General features: G+C 39.0%; 1 protein-coding gene across 7 annotated transcripts in view; it reads left to right on the top strand.

The window, feature by feature from the left end:
• CD44 (CD44 molecule (Indian blood group)) overlaps positions 1 to 14,737 on the top strand; it is a 59,143-nt gene extending 44,406 nt beyond the window's left edge. For 5 of the 7 annotated variants that reach the window (XM_040601467.1, XM_040601466.1, XM_040601465.1 and 2 more), the window contains 5 exons: positions 1,637 to 1,897; positions 2,797 to 2,982; positions 6,254 to 6,376; positions 7,792 to 7,870; positions 11,982 to 14,737. In XM_040601467.1, the coding sequence (XP_040457401.1) occupies positions 1,637 to 1,897; positions 2,797 to 2,982; positions 6,254 to 6,376; positions 7,792 to 7,870; positions 11,982 to 12,198 (866 nt within the window). In that variant the 3' untranslated portion in view covers positions 12,199 to 14,737. The remainder of the gene's footprint in view (positions 1 to 1,636; positions 1,898 to 2,796; positions 2,983 to 6,253; positions 6,377 to 7,791; positions 7,871 to 11,981) is intronic. The other 2 variants (XM_040601463.1, XM_040601468.1) reach the window with 2 other exon arrangements.
• The last annotated feature ends 3,863 nt before the right edge of the window (positions 14,738 to 18,600 follow it).

Below are 18,600 nucleotides of genomic sequence, written 5' to 3'. Positions count from 1 at the left end.
TTTCCCTATCTTTCTTATCCTGGGAGTCTACATACTTGTTGCGAACTTGCAGTGAAATGTTTTCATGATTTTGTTGCATGTGAACGTTCCAACAAGAATTGCTACCTCTTAAGGATGCTTTTTCCCCTGGGTCCCCTGTTTCTTATGCCCCCCAACTTTTCTCAGGTTTGTTTTTCATAGAAGGTGATATTGAGAAAGCAATTGTTTTGTGAGGTTAGCGGGTAGTGTAAATGAATCATAGACTTAAAAACATTTTTTCATGTCTGATCATTCCTGGTCTTGGCGTTGCCACAGATTCTCTTAATACTGTAAACTTCTAAATAACTTACTGCAATCTGTTCATGTAGTAATGCAAAGTTCTAACCTCAGTTCCTAAGGTCTGTATGTTATCCAACTAAAATTATCCCTAATCAAAATATTTTTTTCCTACTCTAATATTTTTATTGTTTAGTAATGGATTTTTATGACATTGTAGTACTTTGGAATTTTTAAGATCTTTCTTGCATTTTCTAAAGAAAAAAATCTAAGGAAAAATTAGCATTTATGCTGTCTCTTTTCATCTTCAAAATCCATTTTCATCAGGACTATTTCGTCTGCAACACTTAGGATTTGCTGAAGAGCTATGAAACCCAAAAATTGTGTGGATTAAAATACAGGTTTTTCCTCTACTCCTTACTCCTGTTTTCTAAATATGGAAGAGAACCTGTGTCAGCCTGTTAAGCTTTATGTGGTTTGGTAGATCAATTGCAAATATGAAAACCTAATCATGATTTTACAATTTATACAAATGTTTTCAACCACGTCATTCTAATCTTATTCCTATGTAATGACAGGAGTATTTGTACTCGGTTTTTTTCTGATAAAAATGTTTTTTTTTCTCCCTTCTAAATAGTGATTACTAGACATTTTCAAAACTAAGACTTTAGGTTAATGTTGTTTGCAAATGCATTTTTTGTTTTCTTATTTTACTTAGTGATGTTAACTTTCAGTGGTGAAATTTTGAATGAATATCAACCTTTATTATTCAGTTAATATTTTGAAGCACTTGGAAATTCTGAAAGTACATTTAGTTAAGCTATGCTTATTTCTTGCTTCTGTGAAATCCTTACTCTTCTGCATCAGTTGCAGTATTAGCACTGCCAGAATGATTTGTAAAGGATGTTCATTAAATAATTTAATTCCTTAATTTTTCAACTGAATTAATTTTAAATTCTTCTCTTGGGAGACCGAAACACATTATTGTGATCATCTCATGGAAAAAGAGAGATACCTAAAAAACCTTAAAAAGACATTTTTTTAACATGACGGTATTGTCAATCTCAAATAGTCAGGTCTTAGTGGCTGCTACTTATTCTTTGGAAAGCCTTTACATGCTTTAATCCACGCTGAAATTTAGGACTTTAATAAGTAACTATTAAAGTGATCAATAGAGTATTATTGCAGGAAAAGACAAATCAAAAATAATGTAACATATATGCAAGATCTTGTTTGCTTGTGTTTTTCTTTTCTCACTGTATATTCTATATAGGCTAAAAAGAAAAGGGTAGAGCTTGCTAAATAACATAAAGCCACAAAAATACATAAGGTGGGGTTTTCTTAAACATCTTTGAAGTTAACTTAGTCATCATCACAACAGTCACAGCCTCCACTGATGTTCTGAAACCACAAGATATAACCCAGGAAGCGTGGGCACCTCACATCGTGGTAACAGCCATTGCCTCTCCTGATGGTGCCCACCACGAAGACCCAACTCAGCCACCTCTGTCTTCAGATACGGAGCCAGGGCAGGGCACTGAAGGCTCCACGCATCCCACAGACGCCCCTGGCAATGAGGTCCTCTACAGTACCACAGCTAGTACGAGGAAACCTGGCGACGACTCCTCTCTGACGGCTACCAGTAAGAATAATGGATCATACTCATTTCTCATGCCCAGTGTGAAATGAGGGATCATTTCTTCTGCAACTGACTTCTTTCCCCATCTTTCTTATCCTGGGAGTCTACATTGTCAGTGTGGACTTCCAGGGCAAAAATCTGTGGTGGGATCTGTGCTGTTGATAGAACTACCTTCTGGACAAGGCATAAGGGACTCCTTGCTAAACTGCACTTGGTGGTTTCTGTCCTTGGCTGAAGCATGTTTCCGGGTGGCCTCCTGACTGTTCTGCAAGACACACACTTTGGTGATTCTGAATCCCCAGCCCCATCTTCTTTTCTTGCGCATCAGTGGGACCAGGCTTGATATGCTTTGGCACTGTGATTGGTGTGGTGGAGGTGCTCTAGTGGGTTAATCAGATGGCTTGCTCCTGTGACTCAGCAGCAGCACCCTCACTGGAGAGTACTGTCCTGGTGGTGAAGGCAGGACAGTCACAGAGGGACTACGTAACATAAATTCTGCCTTCAATCCCTTACTCCTCCTCACCAGTGGATTGCTAGGCAAGGCCACCACAGATCTGGCTGCAGTATGGCTGCTCACTCCTGAGTTACAGTGTCAGGTTGTTGCTGTTGTGGTCTCTTCTTCTGAAGGTCTTCCTTCTCCATCTGTCACTGGGATCTGTATATGTAGCCACTGTCTCCCTCCAACATGGTGAGCACATATGTGGTACCTAAGGGTCTCTTAGAAGCCAGTGACAGCGTGGAAAAAGAAGAGGAGGCCTTCGTGTCTTCTCTTCTTCTGTGCTTTGAATGAGGAAGATGGACATGCTTTTTGGCTCGCTGTGGTACAGGAAAGAGCGGAATAATGTGGGTGGTGGTTTTGTGAGCACTCACTTTTAAAGCTGATCCTGCTGTCGTCATGGCAGTCACAGAGTCCGTGGATGATGTTAACCGAGCGAAAGCAACCAAGGAGCCACAGTCACCTGGCACTCCTCCTGGAAGTGAAAGTGAACAAGCAAACACCACAGATAGTTCCCATCTCAGTTGGGTACCTGGAGTTTTTCCAGACATTGAAGATCATCTTAACCAATTGCAGACCCCTCTTCCTACTAGTAAGAACAATGAATTAGGAGCATTTTAATTTATCCATCAGTCAGTTATAATTTTGGACAATGGTGATTACCCCCAAAATATGTGTAAATTATTTTCATGTTATAGTTTCCTTTTTCATTTTTATTATTGTTTATAACCTGCTTTTAAGATGTTGTTAAAGGGAATCTCTTCCTGTGCAGAGCAGAGGACATTTTCTAAAAGACTGAAAACAGTGATTTGGAAATAACCTTTTCTTATGTCCTGTTATCTGTATGTGATAACACAACTGTTAAAGTGAACGAGGGTAAACTTTCTCCTCATGCTAATACATACATAACAGCATTTTGTCGTTCTTATTTGCTGGGCACAAATGACAGCTGTGTAACACTGAACTGTCTGCAGCTTTTCCCTCGTGTATATTCCCTCTACATTAGTTGAATATGTATCGAAAGAAAGGTAATTCTCTGCAAAACCTTGTCTTCTAGGTGTATTTGCTGCTGGTATCTTGCCAGTGATTAATTATAGTTATGTTACTGGGCTGTAACTGACATTTCATTTGTGAACAACTTTTTTTTTAAAGGGCTATTCTTCTGATAGAGTTAGTGCAGTTAACAGTAACCCTGTTTACTTATTACACCAGCTATAGCCTTTCTTTTTGTGTGTGTGTGGTCACATGCTAATAGTACAGGAAATGAAGGGACTTTTCCTTATTCCCAAATAAAATTTCCACAAAAATAATCATCCTAATGTTAAGGTTTTTTCCAAATGCTACTTCCCATTCACACTAATCAAAATATGATTTTGTGCACTTTCTTGGAAGTCAGTGGAACCATCCCAGAGCTGATTGTTGCCAGTGCTCTGTGGATGTTCTTTGCATGTAAGCAAGATTATGTACCTATATTTTTATGGCATTGTACAGCAGACACTTTAAAGATACTTCTATTGTTAATTAATGATAATTCATACATTTTCAGGTAGACTTTGGCCTACTTTTTATTTTTCTTCAGAATTTTATATAAACTCAGTAAAATCAACTCTATCAAAATTGCCTGAGTTACAGTATTTTGACATAGGTACAGTAACATAAATGCAAAACATGTATTTGATAGAATCTTATTGGGAAGATAAGTCTGATTTTAATAATGATTTCCTACTACAACAAACTTATTTCTTGACTTTTTCTGCCCTACTCACTTAAGTAATCCAAGCTGCCTCCTTAATTTTATGTGCAGACTTTACGCACTATGAAAAAATGTTTGCTACCTTTCTGTTTTGAGCACATAAAACCTGTAAAAAATAATTTTCAAGGTGAATGTCTGGCTTGAATGTTTGCATTCTCACTGCCCTGGCAAAGGCTTATAAGGCCATATTCCCAAAACTCTTCCTTTTTTCATTTATCTTCTCTTGGTCCTTTTTAAAAACACAGTACAAGGGAATTACTAGGACACTACCATCATCATGAAAGAGGTTATTTATTGAAGGGTTCATTCATTTGTAATGTTGCCTCACATAGCTGTAATGTGATGGAAAAGATTCATGAATGTATTGGCAGACTATAGTTAACGGCTTTCTCTGAACAAATGAATGGCTTGATGTATTTTACTACTTTTTTTCACTTGCTTTTTCTCTACAGCAATGTTTAAGCTGTTGCCTTACATCACGCTAATGACTGATCTGTTGTCCAAGTGTCCATGGAAAAACAAATCAGTCCACTGATGGAACCCAAAAAATAACTGTCAAAAAGAAAAATATCTAGTTTGTCATCAAAATGAAATGTACAGAGCTTTTAAGGATCCCACCCTGCCACTTGCAAGCAACTCCCCAGAGCCAGAACAGCAGGGGACTGGACTGAATCCTGCTGTTTCTCAGTGCTCAGGGGAGGGGAAGGGCAAATGTAGCAGTTCTCTAAGCACAAGAATTTTAATAAATGTCTGAGTGCCTTTCTAAGGGGCTTTGTGGTGGAAAAACTATGGCATTTCTCAAGGATGATATAAAACATCTTAAAAAAACCCCACCTGCTGAGATGTGGGGTAGACAAGTGCGTATCTTCCTTTTGGTCAGCTTTCTTGGAGGCTAGATCAGGGCTCTTAGCTGCTGAATTTGTGTTCTGTCCTGTGTGGTGAGATAGCACAAAATAACTCACCACTCGGTAAGTTTCTTGTTAATAAAAATATTCAAAACATCTGGAAGATTCATGAACTACTTGCTGGCTGAGCTTAACAGAGGGAAAAAACATGCTATTAGGAAATGAGATCAGAAATGCTGGCTAGAAATTAGTTGCAATGTGTGTTAAAGAAAAATAACTTTACAGCTGATTAGAGAGAGTGCTTTGTTTTCTGTGTTAGAGTCTGGAAGAATTCAGAGAAGTGAAGATCTGTAATATCTTTTTTGTAGTGATAAAGAAGTAGTAGTCCCAAATGAAATCACTATATCTGTAGGCTGCTGATAATTGTAGGTTTGGGGTACCCATATGGTAACGGCGTGGGCCAGAAACATAATTGTGTAAAAGTTCAAGCAGTATAACCAGCACTGCAAAAACTTGGGACTGGAAGTATGCATTTTGATTTAAGATGTTATACTGTCTTTGAACCAAGTTAAAAAACTTATTTAAAATGGAGAAGGGGATCCACCTCTAAGTTTAAAGAGAACGTTTTTTATATTAGGAAAAATATTTTGGATTTTTAAAGTCCCATTCTATACATAGCTATCAAATTTAAAATCATTCAGGTAACCATTCTTCTACTTTATGAAAGCATTAAACTTTTAGAAATTCAGTTTTATCCTGTGTAGGAATAAAATCAAATGTTTTAAAAGTTCTCCATATTGGTCATTTTAGATTTAAATAAAACCCTACAGTTTTTCTCCCCCTGCCTCTTCTTTTCTCACTTTATTTTCCCCATGGAACAGACAAGGTGTTTGACTTGTATGACAAAAAACTCTTCCAAGAGTTGCCAACATTCAAATGTCTTTACATTTTCTCCAGAAAATTTCTAGAAAATTATAATTGCATTTTGGCTCACGGAAGTATAGCATAAGCAAAACTGAAATATATGAGAAAGACAATAAGGGAAAACCATGAGGTTTATTATTAAAAATACTAAAACTAGCCATAGCTCAGATGACCATGATTATTGTAGTCTATGTAATAGCTTTCAGTATAAATAATTTTTAATAGCCTCAGCATGAACTTTCTAGAATATGTTTTTTTAATTGTTAAAATCATAATGTTTGTAACTCACTGTTAAATATCCACTAAGCCTATTTGGCCTAACAGATTGTTTTTTTCTTTAGGGTCTACCTCCAGTATATACGGTGATCAAGGACCACACAAGGGACATTATGAATCCACTACTTTCCCTGGGGACACCACAACAACAAAAATAGTTTCACAACAAAGGTCGGCCCAGGTACCAGGTAGGTTTTTGAAGTCTCATGTTTTAAATTTAAGCGCAGAATTGTATTGATATGAACTGAAGTAAGAGAGGAAAATCTAGGTTAATTACAGTTGTTCAGACTTTGTTCTGGATCACATGGTATTTGGCATTTTTGCTAGTAGTCTGAAAAATGGAGCATATTGTGACTCACATAATTTTCCAGAAATATCAAGATGACATAAATCACGCATTTGGAGAATGGGATTAAGATCCAAATAACCTTTCTAAACTGATATGAAATCAGGCAAAATTCAGTAAAGGTATATGCAAAGAGAATCCACGAGAACATTCGGTGAAAGTGGTAGCTGAGACGAGTGTTGCAGAATTAAAACGGAAGAGAGAGAAGCCAAACCCATGATACAATTGCAGAAGAATGCAAATATATTCTGGGACATATTAACAGTAAAGTTATTTTTAAAACAGAGAAAGTAATTATCCTACTCTACTGAGGCCCAGCAAATCCAGAGCTGAAGCTTTATATTTGGTTCAAGGCATTGCATTAATCACATAGAAAAAAAAATAAATACCTGAGAAGAGCACAAAGAAAATTTTGGAAAGGTAACTTTTGAAGTAGTCATCATTGTCAGAGAAAACTGAAGGGAGATATCAAAAGGACATGCTACAAAAAAGAATGCTTCTCAGTTTTTCACCATGGAGTAATAATAATTAAGTGATAAGAAGTAATTTGTTTCAAATGAAACATAGAAGGCTTCTTAAACAAGGCAGACTTGTTTCAATCAAACAAAATAAAAGAGGTAGTTCTTAGGAGGGGATCTCTGTCAGTCATAGTAGTACTGCATAAAGCATAGTCTACTGGAAAGGTTGTGAAGTTTCCTTTAATAAAAATGTTAAGAGCAAATGGAATATTCCTCGCCCATCTTCTTATTGACCCTGTTTCACTGGAGTGAAATGTAGCTGATATGACCTCTGAGGGTCCCTTGCAGTTTTGTAGTTCCTTCTTTTTTTAGGCTTTGCCCCAGAAATACCCCTTAAAGTAAGTTTTTAAATGAAAAAATGAACATTTCGCTCTACCTTTAAGTCATCCTGCTTTTGTGCCTGGGATTACAGGTATACCATTGCAAAGCCTTTTCTTTTGCTCTTGGAATAAATCAGTGACAGAACTCCTCTTCACCTATGTCCACCAAAGTACAGTGTTTATAGGTGCCAACAGTGCTGGGATATTTCATCTGAGTTGGCCTGTATATAGCTGAATGATGAAAAGTATTCAGTTTACACAAAAGCACTTCGTAAAACAGACAAACATTCATGCGAACTAGGAAAAACTGACAGTTTAAAGAATGTAAAAGAGCTTGTGTTCTTGCAATTCTACAAAACAGCAAAACTACATGAGCTCCATTAATACGCTGTCCTCCCCTCCCTCAACTCTCCCCACAGAATGGCTGATCATAGTTGCTGCTCTTGTGGCTCTTGCGTTGATTCTTGCAGTGTGCATTGCTGTTAACAGTCGGAGAAGGTAAGGTAGCCCCTTTTTCAAAACACACTGCCTTGCTATTTTCTTCATCGAGAGGTTTCAAAGCTTCGTGGAAAGGCAGAGTAGCATAACACAGGAAAGAGCTTCCTCTGTGAAGCACTGTGAGTTGGGGTGTGGGGGCCACCACGTGAAGTCCGCAGCTGTATAAACCATTTAGTCTTCACTTGTAGATGGAAACTAACTGTACATATATCATAGAGAATTAATTATTCTCTACCTATTAGTTATTAATGGGAAAATCCTGCCCACTGAGGGTGAAAACTGTGTGAGATGGACATAGCAACCTGAGGATGAGCTGAGTATCACCCTCCACCATTAACAGTGTTGTCTGTGTATAGTGTGGAGGAGTGTATTGGGCAATCACTGTCACATGGTGAATTTGCTCATTCCAAACAAAAAGCAGCATCACAGCTGGCAGGGGTATAGTCTAACATTGCTATCAAAGCACTCAATAGCTTTATTTACTCCTCTACAGATGAAGAAGCTGAGGAATAGAAAGTTGCAGTGATCTGTGCAAAGTTAGCCAGGAAATTTGAAAAAACTCTAGCCTTAGGAGGCTATAATATTCTTAACTTTCTTTTCTCTGGGGGCTGTTCTGAGGTTACTTCTCAATTGTCTTAAACAGCTTTTTGCTACTTCAATGTTAAAGTTGAGCCCCTTAACAGAGTAACTATTTGCTACTTGAATGTTGCATTTCAACATTTTTTATCAGAGTAACTATATAACATGTGGAGGTTCTTGTTCAGGTTCATGAGCAAATTTATTCCTAGTCTGCTGGCTCCAGGAAAGCACATGATAAAGCTTCTATGAAATACTGTTAAAGTCCTCCAAAGCATGGCATGGGTGCTAAAATAAAGCATTGCCACTGTGGTGAGGGAGCAATCCAGGCAGTCCCTGACCTTAATGCAGAAGGCCTCTATGCGGCAAAACAGTGCAAACTAAATGCCAAGTTGTAATAGTAAACTGATACAGTTTTGCTGAAGTCAGTAGTGGGATGCTACCCGATAGGTTTGACCTGTGACTGTATCCACAATATCAGTGCTTCTCTGACAGTATTATTAGAGACCTGCTGAAATAAGAAAGCTGTCCAACATACGGTGAGACAGAGAATGCTACAACTTCCTTTCTGTGAAATGATTCTGGAGTTACACAGCCTGAATGGCATGGCTTATTGATTTATATGTTACTTTCTTACGTCTTTAGACTGCCATAGTTTCCTCCCTCCACAGGAAGAGTCACTATAGGAAAACACAAACAGGGCCACTATGACTAATTATAGATTGCATCTGATAAGAAATGAAACAACCTCAGAGCTGTAAATTATGCCCTAGATACCGTTAATGGGAAACATTTTACTTAGTGCTTCCATGCAGCTGGGAGTGAGTAGGAAAGAGAGAAAGTGCGTGCGGCTGCATGTATGTGTACAAATGCATGGATTAGACCCCAGAATATGTGTTAGTCACAGCAAGGAAATAATTTTGAAGCACCAACGTACTCTGGTATGCTTAAAAGAAGTGGATTGTTTTCTTTCATTTTAGCAGGGTCCAAATGATAACATGAATAACCTAAGGATTCTTTCTTCATCTATCCTGATAAGCACTGACACACGGAAAATTCATAGAGAGGCAGCTGGCGTGCGGTCGGAGCACTGCATGTGAACACCGACTAATCCAAAACCAACAGCAGCGCTTTGAGAAAACTGGATAGCTGAGGAAGGAGGGTTGAACATTTCAGGGTTAGCTGAGCAGCAGCTTGAGAATGTTTCAAGCATTAATTTATTTAAAAAGTGAGAATAAACTGTGTTTTTATTTGTTTAATGCTGTCAGTTACACAATTTTTCAAATGAATGCTAACTGCAGCATCTCCAGTTTCTCTCATTCGGGTTGTCTGAAAAAAGCCTAATGAAGCATAGGCTTCTGTTTCAAGGTAGTTACCTTCCTGATTCAGAAATCAATAGATTTAGCCTTTCTAGTTAGGAAGTCCACATGGCAGAGGTTTCAAGTATTTCAAACAAGCAACTGGGCCTCCTCAGTAAACAGCAAATTGTTTGGCAACTATTTTTCTTTCTTTCTTTCTTTCTTTCTTTCTTTCTTTCTTTCTTTTATTTTATTTTATTTTTTTGTTAAACTGGTGTTGTCATAAGTGATCTTAACCAAAAATCAAAATGGCCAAGGTCCAGTGTGATCCTATTTAGTTAGTTAGTTATTCCTATCGTTGCAAAGACAACTGCCTCTGTCTGGTGCCTGTCATAAAAAAAGTTAGGATCTCCTTCCAGGGTCCAGAAGATGCTGCCCAGCCTGACCACCACGTCAGGAGAGACATTCTGAGCCACTCTTCTGAGAGGCTGTGAAGCTCCCCAGCTCCTCGCTGGCCTCTTTCAGCATTTCAGGGCTGCAGAGCAGAAATCATTCCCAAGGGCATGTGTAATTTTATCACAGTGAACTGAGCTACTTTGGATAAAACAACCCTCATCTGTCAGGCAGTAAGCATGAAAAAAGTAGTTACTTGGACGGATAATAGTATAACTGAACTGCCAAATTAGTCATTCAGACAAAATAGGCTTCCTTTAAGAAGAAAGCACTTTAAAATAAAGCTTCACAGAGACATTGTTCCTCTTAAGAGAGCTGTGCTTTTTGTATTCAGTTTACACAAGACTGTTAGAGGACAAGTAGGTTGTTCGGCACTGTGTAGTCAGAGAACTGTCTTAACAGCCTGGGGCAAATCTAACTACTGTACTGCTAGTATTTTTTTACTCCTTTGAAGAATACACATCCCACATTGACCAGCATGCATCAGTTTTGGACTGGTGTCATGGTGTAACCCCGACCGGCAGCCAAGCACCACGCAGCCGCTTGCTCACTCCCCCCCCAACCCAGAGGGATGGAGAGAGAATCAGAAGGGGATGTAAAATGCAGGGGTTGAGATAAGAACAGTTGAACGGGTAAAGCAAAAGCCGCGCACGCAGAGCAGCAAAGCAAAGCAAGGAATTCATTCCCCACTTCCCACGGGCAGGCAGGTGTTCGGCCACCCCCGGGGAAGCCGGGCTGTGCCGTGTGTAATGGTTACTTAGGAAGACAAATGCCATAATGCCAGATGTCCCCCCCTTCCTTCTTCTTCCCCCAGTTCATATACTCAGCATGATGCCGTATGGAATATCCCTTTGGCTAGCTTGGGCCACCTGTCCTGGCTGTGTCCCCTCCCAATCTCCCCCGACCCTCCAGCTCTCTCACTGGCAGGGCCCGAGAAACTGGAAAGTCCTTGATTTAGTGTAAACATCACCCAGCAACAGCTAAAGACATCAGTGTGCTATCAACCCTGTTCTCACATCAGAGCCAAAACACAGCACTGTACTGACGACTAAGAAGAAAATTAACTCTGTCCCTGCTGAAAGCAGGACAACTGGTGATTTCTTTACAAGAGTGTGTGTGTGTGTGTTAATCCAGAGCTACATATAGAATTTATTGGGCAGCACTACAGTAGGTTTAACTTTAAAAGCACAGTAGCTGTTTCCAACCTTGATATCATAAAGAGATATGCTGTTAATAGTAGCAAGAGTAGTTATTTCCTTGCTGTTGGCAAGCTTCTAGGCCTGACATGCTAATACAAGGAAGGAAAAAGTTATCTTGTATAATGAGGCGAGCACTTGATCCAAACTTTCTGCTATCTCAAGTACTTGAACACTTTCAAAGGTGTGGTCCCAACTCTGGATTTAGAAGGACCCTGTCCTTACAATGGGATATCTAAAAAGTTCATAAATGCTATATATCCAAATGTTATTAAATATTTTCTAGCTTTCAGTAATGAATGTTATTCCTATCTGTAGTAACAAAAGATACAAATTGAATAAGTAAGCTCCTGCCAAATTTTATAAGCATAATGGTGGATGCTTTCAAAACCAAACTATGTACTATGGAGAAACTGTATATTTTGCATTGTATAAGTGTGCACTGGCAGACACAACTGTCATTTCCTCGGCACTGGCAGAACAAGTTTCATTTCCAAGCACCTTTTCCTAAATAGTGACTTTCCATTTTTTTCTAATTTGTATTAGTCTCCATTTATAGTACTTACTTTTTTTTTTATTTCTTTCTAGATGTGGACAGAAGAAAAAGCTAGTGATTAATAACGGCAAAGGGGCAGTGGAGGACAGGAAGACAAGTGGATTAAATGGAGATGCCAGCAAATCACAAGAAATGGTGCACTTAGTTCATAAAGAACAGTCAAATGACCGAACAGGAGCATGTGACGAATTCCTGACCATTAATGAAACACAAAATCATCAGGAGTTTGACATGAAGAGTGGAGTGTAACAGTAGCAAGTTGCGAAGTAGATCAGAGCTGGGGAAATCAAAATCACATGGAACCTGGACAGGAATTCACAGATGCACTGTGCTACTGATGTCTTTTGAACATAATTAAACATAAGTTTTATTCATTTTTAATCACTTTTAAATGATGTCTGATTTACAAAATTGACATTTGCTTTCTGAAATAAGCCCCCAAGAGCTGCCTAATGTCGTCAGTTCCCATTTCCTACACAGAGGACACTCACTGTGTCCTGGGTGTTAGGAGGCATACAAGTTTACGTCATTGTTCCCCAGATGGAGGGTCTTCGCTGTGCGGAGCTGCAGAAGTATCCAGTCACTCCACCTTACAGGCATTTAAGGTACTAAACTTGCCATGGTACAAGAGTAAGTGAGGAACAAATGTCAAGACCAAAAATCAAGTTTAAATCAAATCGGCCTCCTATACAATGTCCAAAACATCAGAATCCTTCAGCAATGCCTTCCAAATGGGAAGAGCAATAGGTGCATTCAGAGTCTGCCAGTATAAACAAAAAGTGATGTTTTAAAACGATTTATGGCTTGGTCTGCAATAAGGGAAACCCAGAAGGACAAAATTTATTTATCTTTGTTTTTAAATGCCTATGAGCATACAGCAAGTCTTCTTGGGAGGGGGAATAAGGAGATTGAAACATGAGCTGATACCTAATAAATTTCTGTACTTTATTATCCTAACAATCTGTACAGTTATCCTTGAGTTTTTGAGGTGTTCATTGCTTTTCCCCCTCCTTCCTTCAGTTGTCACAGTTTGTGCATGTTTTTAATGAGGCTGTTAGTTAGGAGAATGAATAAAACAGAATGACCCCAGCTCTATCACACATGCACAAAACAAGCAATTGGAGGTCGTTAGGGAAGATGAAAGTATTTTATTTCTAAAGAATAGGTCTCTATCATCTGCTCCATTTTACTTAGGAGATGCTGAGCCTAGTGAAACTTGTTTCCCCTGTAACAATTATGTTACACCAGTTTGCTGATATTTTGAAAGTTACATTTCCATGATCTTGCTCACTCTGAATTCTATTTCATCCATGTTTTTCCCTCTGCTTTTTAAAAATACCGAAACAAACATTCTTGCTTATTGGTACCAGAAGTTCAAATTCTACAGAAAAGATCAAAGAAAACTAAAGGAAACTCTGCCAGCTATGTAATACAGCAAAGGAGCCGCAGCTGTATTGTTACATGCTTTTGTTTTGTCCTTATGTGTCTGTTATGTAAAGTATTTGTATTAAGCTATGATGCTGTGCATTATATCAAGATGAATTGTCAGAAAAAAAATTATATACTACCAGTGGTCTGTGCCATTTTTAAGAAAGCATATTGAAATGGAGGGAGAATGATGACTTTTAATTGGGCTGCCTCAAGAAGATTCAAGTAAAAACAATCTAAGGTAATTGCGACCAGTGGTCTGTGTCAGCTGTGGGGTGGGGAATGTCCTGTAGTAGCACTATTCAAGTGTTCCTGTTCACAGACCATAGCACCTACTTTGAAACTGCTCTGCTAAAGCATGTTATTTTATGTTCTCCATCTGAAGCAATTTGGAGGATGAGCATTCAGCTGGATAAATACTAACATTAGCTAGCACTGGAACATAAAGCACAAGATTGTTGATCATATTTCTCAGTCACAGCTCTCCACAAGTTTCCCATGTGTTTCATCAACTTGCTCAGTGCCCTGGTGTCTGCAGGCAGATCTCCTCAGGGGCAATTTACACCTGGGCAAAAGGTCCCAAGAGGAGGTGTAATTTTATAGTACACATAGGATGATTCCTGACTTTATGTAGGTCAGCATTTTTCATCTATGAACACAGCTTGTGGTCCAAACGTGTTCAAATAAGCTTCAGCTAATAGAGTCAGGGTGATTTACACTGTCAGTACTTGTGGTCCACTGTCAAACTTCTCAGACTTTTGATGTATTTTAATACTGAACTGTGTAGTGGGAAGTTTTTTGACTCTCTGCATTGATTTTTGTTTAATTCCTGTAATATTTTAAAGCAAGCTTTTCTATTTGTCATTATAAATCAAAACGATCTGTTGAAGGCTGTGTTTAAACTGGTGTTATGTACTCATTTCACTAAATATGGACATCCAGAGTAAGAATTATTCCTCTCTTTAAATCCTAATCGGATATGGTTTAATCAAAAGGAGACATTTCATTGTCTTGAAGGCTGAATTTTTCCACAAAAAAACCCAAAAGGCTGTGGCATGATATTCATCTCCCTATTCAGATATTTAATGGAGAATTCCACAAACTCCTTCTAATTTATCTAATGTTCAGTAGCTATAAATGCACAGACAACACTGTTTGGCTTCTTTTTATATTTTTAAGTAGGGAGATGCTCAAGTTGTCTTTATAGAGGCGATGCCATTTTTTTATATATGCTGATTCTTTTTAGATCATGTCATGTGATTCATGTGTAATTAAGTCTCATTATAGTTTCAAAACTAGTTGGCCATTTCATATGTGTAATATAGTAAGTATTTTTATTAATCTTGGTTTTATTATTTGAGGGGTTGTTTGTTGTGTGTTGTATTTTTTTATAGAGAGCGCTTGATATATTTGCATATTTATTTAACAGATTAATCCGAGTGAAAGAAAATATTATCTCTAAATTGTAACTAGAAATAGTATTTCTAAAAGCACATTGAAATGTAAAATAAGGTTCCAAAAATAAACTTGATTCCACATTGAGGATAAAAAGTAAGACCAGCATTATTAGTGGGAGAGAGGTATTCAGCAGGATAGTTGTGTTTAGTACTGGTGAGCTAAGGGTCATTTTTTCTGTTTGCAAACTCTAAGCCAGGCTCAGCTGAATCTGTGTGACCATTTCTTCTCTGCCAGCCTCCCATAGCTTCCTCAGGTGCTGTGGGAGTTAACAATTAACTCAGCTTCCCTCTAGAAGCAGACAGCTGGGTCCAGTTTGAGATCAACCCCATAATAACTTGATGACTGTTCCTGGCTCACTGAACTGATGGGATTTGGGAGAGTGCAGCACCCAGCAAGAACCAGCCATTCCTTCAGGCAGCTGACGGACAAGTTGGGTCTTGGTCTGTCCTTGGTGCCTGGAAAGAATGAGGATCTCTCCTTAAAATGCTGAGGAGACCAGAGAGGACCTAAACCAGACCCTGTGATCAGCTGGTGCTATTCCTTTGTCTTAAACAGTTTTAAAGAAATGTAATCCAGACCACCTCTCTCATGGAACTACTGTCTAAAGCAGTAAGTATATTTAACAGAGGGGTTGTATGTTTTATGAGAATGTAATATTTTCATTGGTCAGTCTGGGGTGATTGTTTTACCTGTATTTTCTTGAAGACCTTACAAGGAACGTTTGGTTAAAGCAGAGAAAGGATATGCGGCCATCAGGTCTACCTCTGTGGATGGTTAAGGTCTTTCCACAACATTGGTTTCAAAATTATATTTCTGCACAACGTTTCCCGTGTGATAGGGGTGTCTTTTGTATGTCCTTTGTCAACAACGACAGCATCTGTGCTAAGGAGTTTGAAACACATTGCCTGGAGTATTATTAAAGGACAATTACTAAGTGCCTCTTCAGCACATAGGAAAAAAGCTAGGCAGGGACAGAGTACATCACCCTGGTTAGGGCTGATCCTCATTGCTCTTTTTGTAGACAATCCTCTGACAACTGTCTTCTGCTTCAGCATACGTAGATGCTAGGGTATTTTGTAAGTCAGTAGTTAATGGGTTTATTTTATGCTATATTGGGCCATTGGCAATAATTATTTCTCAGTCTTATTAAACAATTCAAGGTTCTGACTTCTCTGGTTGCAAGAGACTTGATTAGTCAAATACAAACCCTTTGGGTAACCACAGGTGCTGACTAGTTTTCCCCTGTGGAGGGGAAAAGGACAGAAAGGTGGCAGGAAAAAGGCTGGGCTGGGCTGTTCCTTACGGTGCAGTTCCAGCTGTGTGGGAGTGGGTGACAAACCTTTTCCTTTCAGGGGGCAAGTTTTGTGCAAAGGTGTTTTTGGGGTGGGAGCTCTGGGGGATCAGGGACGGAGGGAGGATGAGGTCACTGGCAGAGGAAGTAAAGTGAGAGTGAAATTTCTGTGCTGCTGCTACCGGGAAAGTCCCTCCAACACCCCCAGGACTTTGGCACTTGAATGTTTCACAGCTCTGAGAAGGAAAAAAGAATTGGCCTTTTCCTGTGAACCCACCACCACCAAATGACCCTCTACATTCACTACCTCATTTGCAAACTGATTTTGAATAATTTTCCCCTGGTAGCTTATTTCTCATTATTACTATGCCATGCTGCATGTGGCATCCGCCAAAACCATGTTAAGACCAAGCAGCTGTGACGATGACAAATGAGAGGCAAAGCACAAATTTAGCAGAGATGAGTAACAGTTTCTTTCGTACAGCACAGAGACTACTTTTTGTCTTCCCTGTCTCACCCATTTGGAGTAAGGTTAGCAACGGCAAGATTTCGAGAACTTTTCTCTTCTTGCTCATCTTCCTGTTTTGAAAGTACCAGACTTACACAAATCTTTACATAGGTCAAATGTGCTGCTGCATAGTTTTTTGAAAAGTTGAAGCTGATGAAGCAAAGCTATCATCAGAGAAGCTCTCCTGACCTCAAGGGCGCTGGTTATTGTTAAAGTGCAAGTAAAGCAGAGGCAGTGAAAGCTTTACATATGCTTTAAACACAGCCTTCTTTCAAATTTGTCTGGATGGTTCCAGCAAGCATTAAAAAGGTTTTGCCTGAGCAACAGTTTCAAGGAGCCTCAAACTTTTTATTAAACTTCTTACTCTACAGGCAAAAGGGTTTTGGATGAACAAGTGGATGGATGAAACTCATTTTCATACATTCCCTGCCACACAGATCTGTGTGTGGTATGCCAATGTGAATGTCATTAGTTTTGTGTTTTCTTTCAGAAAAAAATAAAATTATGAAGTTTTGGATCAAAAGGAGTCTACAAAGACTGTCAAATGAGAAGATGACTATTTTTTGTTTTCAGAAATAGACATAGATTTAATATCTAGGATAGAAGATCTAGCTGTGCAAAATTACTTCTTTGTTTTGAAGATTCACCATGCTTAATACATAATATGGCTTTCCTTTTGTACTAAAATGAAACTCCTACAAGTAATTTATTTCCCATTGTAAAAAATGTCTGTGTAAATTTACAGTAAAATAGGACTTGTCAAGTCAAATAAGATCTGAGATAAATTAAAGTGTATCTATCCGAAAACCCTCAAGCATTTTTTAGAATATTACTGAAAAATCTCACTCTGAAACACCCAACTAACTTGGGCTTTAGCATCTTTTTTCTGGTGCTGAAGCTGAAGCAAGAGGCTGCCTTGTAGGTGATGCCAGAGGCACAGCTGAAGTTAGGGGCATGTAGGCTGGCAGTGGGAAATCAGCACAGAGCTCACAGGCAGCAGAGCCGCTGTACATCCGACAGGTTCCAGGTCTGCTGAGTGAGTCATGAAGGCCTTCAGACTCCCAGAGCAACCCAGGGCAGAAAAGGATGAGAAAAGGCGTTTTCCACCTCTTCTCCAGAAGCTCTAGGTTTTGTACCTGGCATCTGAAAGCCTTGCCTCAGACAATCACGTTAGGGTGAGATCAACTTTAACACCCATATGCTAGTCTCACATTGCAATGTATGAATGGTTTGGTTACAGCAGAGTTTTAGCTTTAAATCTAAATTTACTTGCAGTCGTTGGTGTGCATCTAGCTTCTGGCACCACATACTCAACAGGCTCTTTTGTTTTTCCTGGCTCAATCTGAAAAAAAAACCCCAAAAACTTAGATCATTTTCTGTGACCACATTTTCTTTGCATGAATCGAGACTCCAGGCTTTAATTTTACCCAGAACAAACAGTAATAAACTGGGTATGTTTTGCCTTATGATTGTATGTTAAGTCTGAGTTTATATTCACTACTTTTTATCAGCCCCTGTTTTTTAATAACAAGCATCTGGTTCAGGGCTGCTGCTGCAGATTGCTGGCAGCACTCTTGTGCAGCTAGCTCAGAGAGGCAGTTTTCAGCAGCTTTCAGCCTGAGCCTGTGGAATGAGTGTTTCTAAGGTGAGCCTGTTGTAGCTGAGCCCCGCATCCAAACCACAGTGATCTTGGCTGACAACAGCACAAGAAGGGGGAGAAAAGCCCTCCTGCGAGTGCTCTGGACTATAAACATCAACGATACAAGCCTCATAGCAAATCTCTAGGAAAAGTACGTTAAGTTCATTTTACTTTTCAGATGTACAAATGATTCACTGTTTCGACTTTTTTCAAGCTCTGGCAATGTTATGTCTAAATGCTACCTGTTTATCTGTACCCTGGTGTTCAAGTACATGGGGTTTTTTTTACGTTAAAACTGGTTTACGATCATTCATTCAATGAAGCATG

Source organism: Falco naumanni, chromosome 7 (assembly GCF_017639655.2).
Source record: "Falco naumanni isolate bFalNau1 chromosome 7, bFalNau1.pat, whole genome shotgun sequence".
In the NCBI taxonomy this organism is placed as follows: Eukaryota; Metazoa; Chordata; class Aves; order Falconiformes; family Falconidae; genus Falco; species Falco naumanni.
The sequence above is the reverse complement of the archived record's forward strand: the minus strand, read 5'-3'. Positions and strand labels throughout refer to the sequence as shown.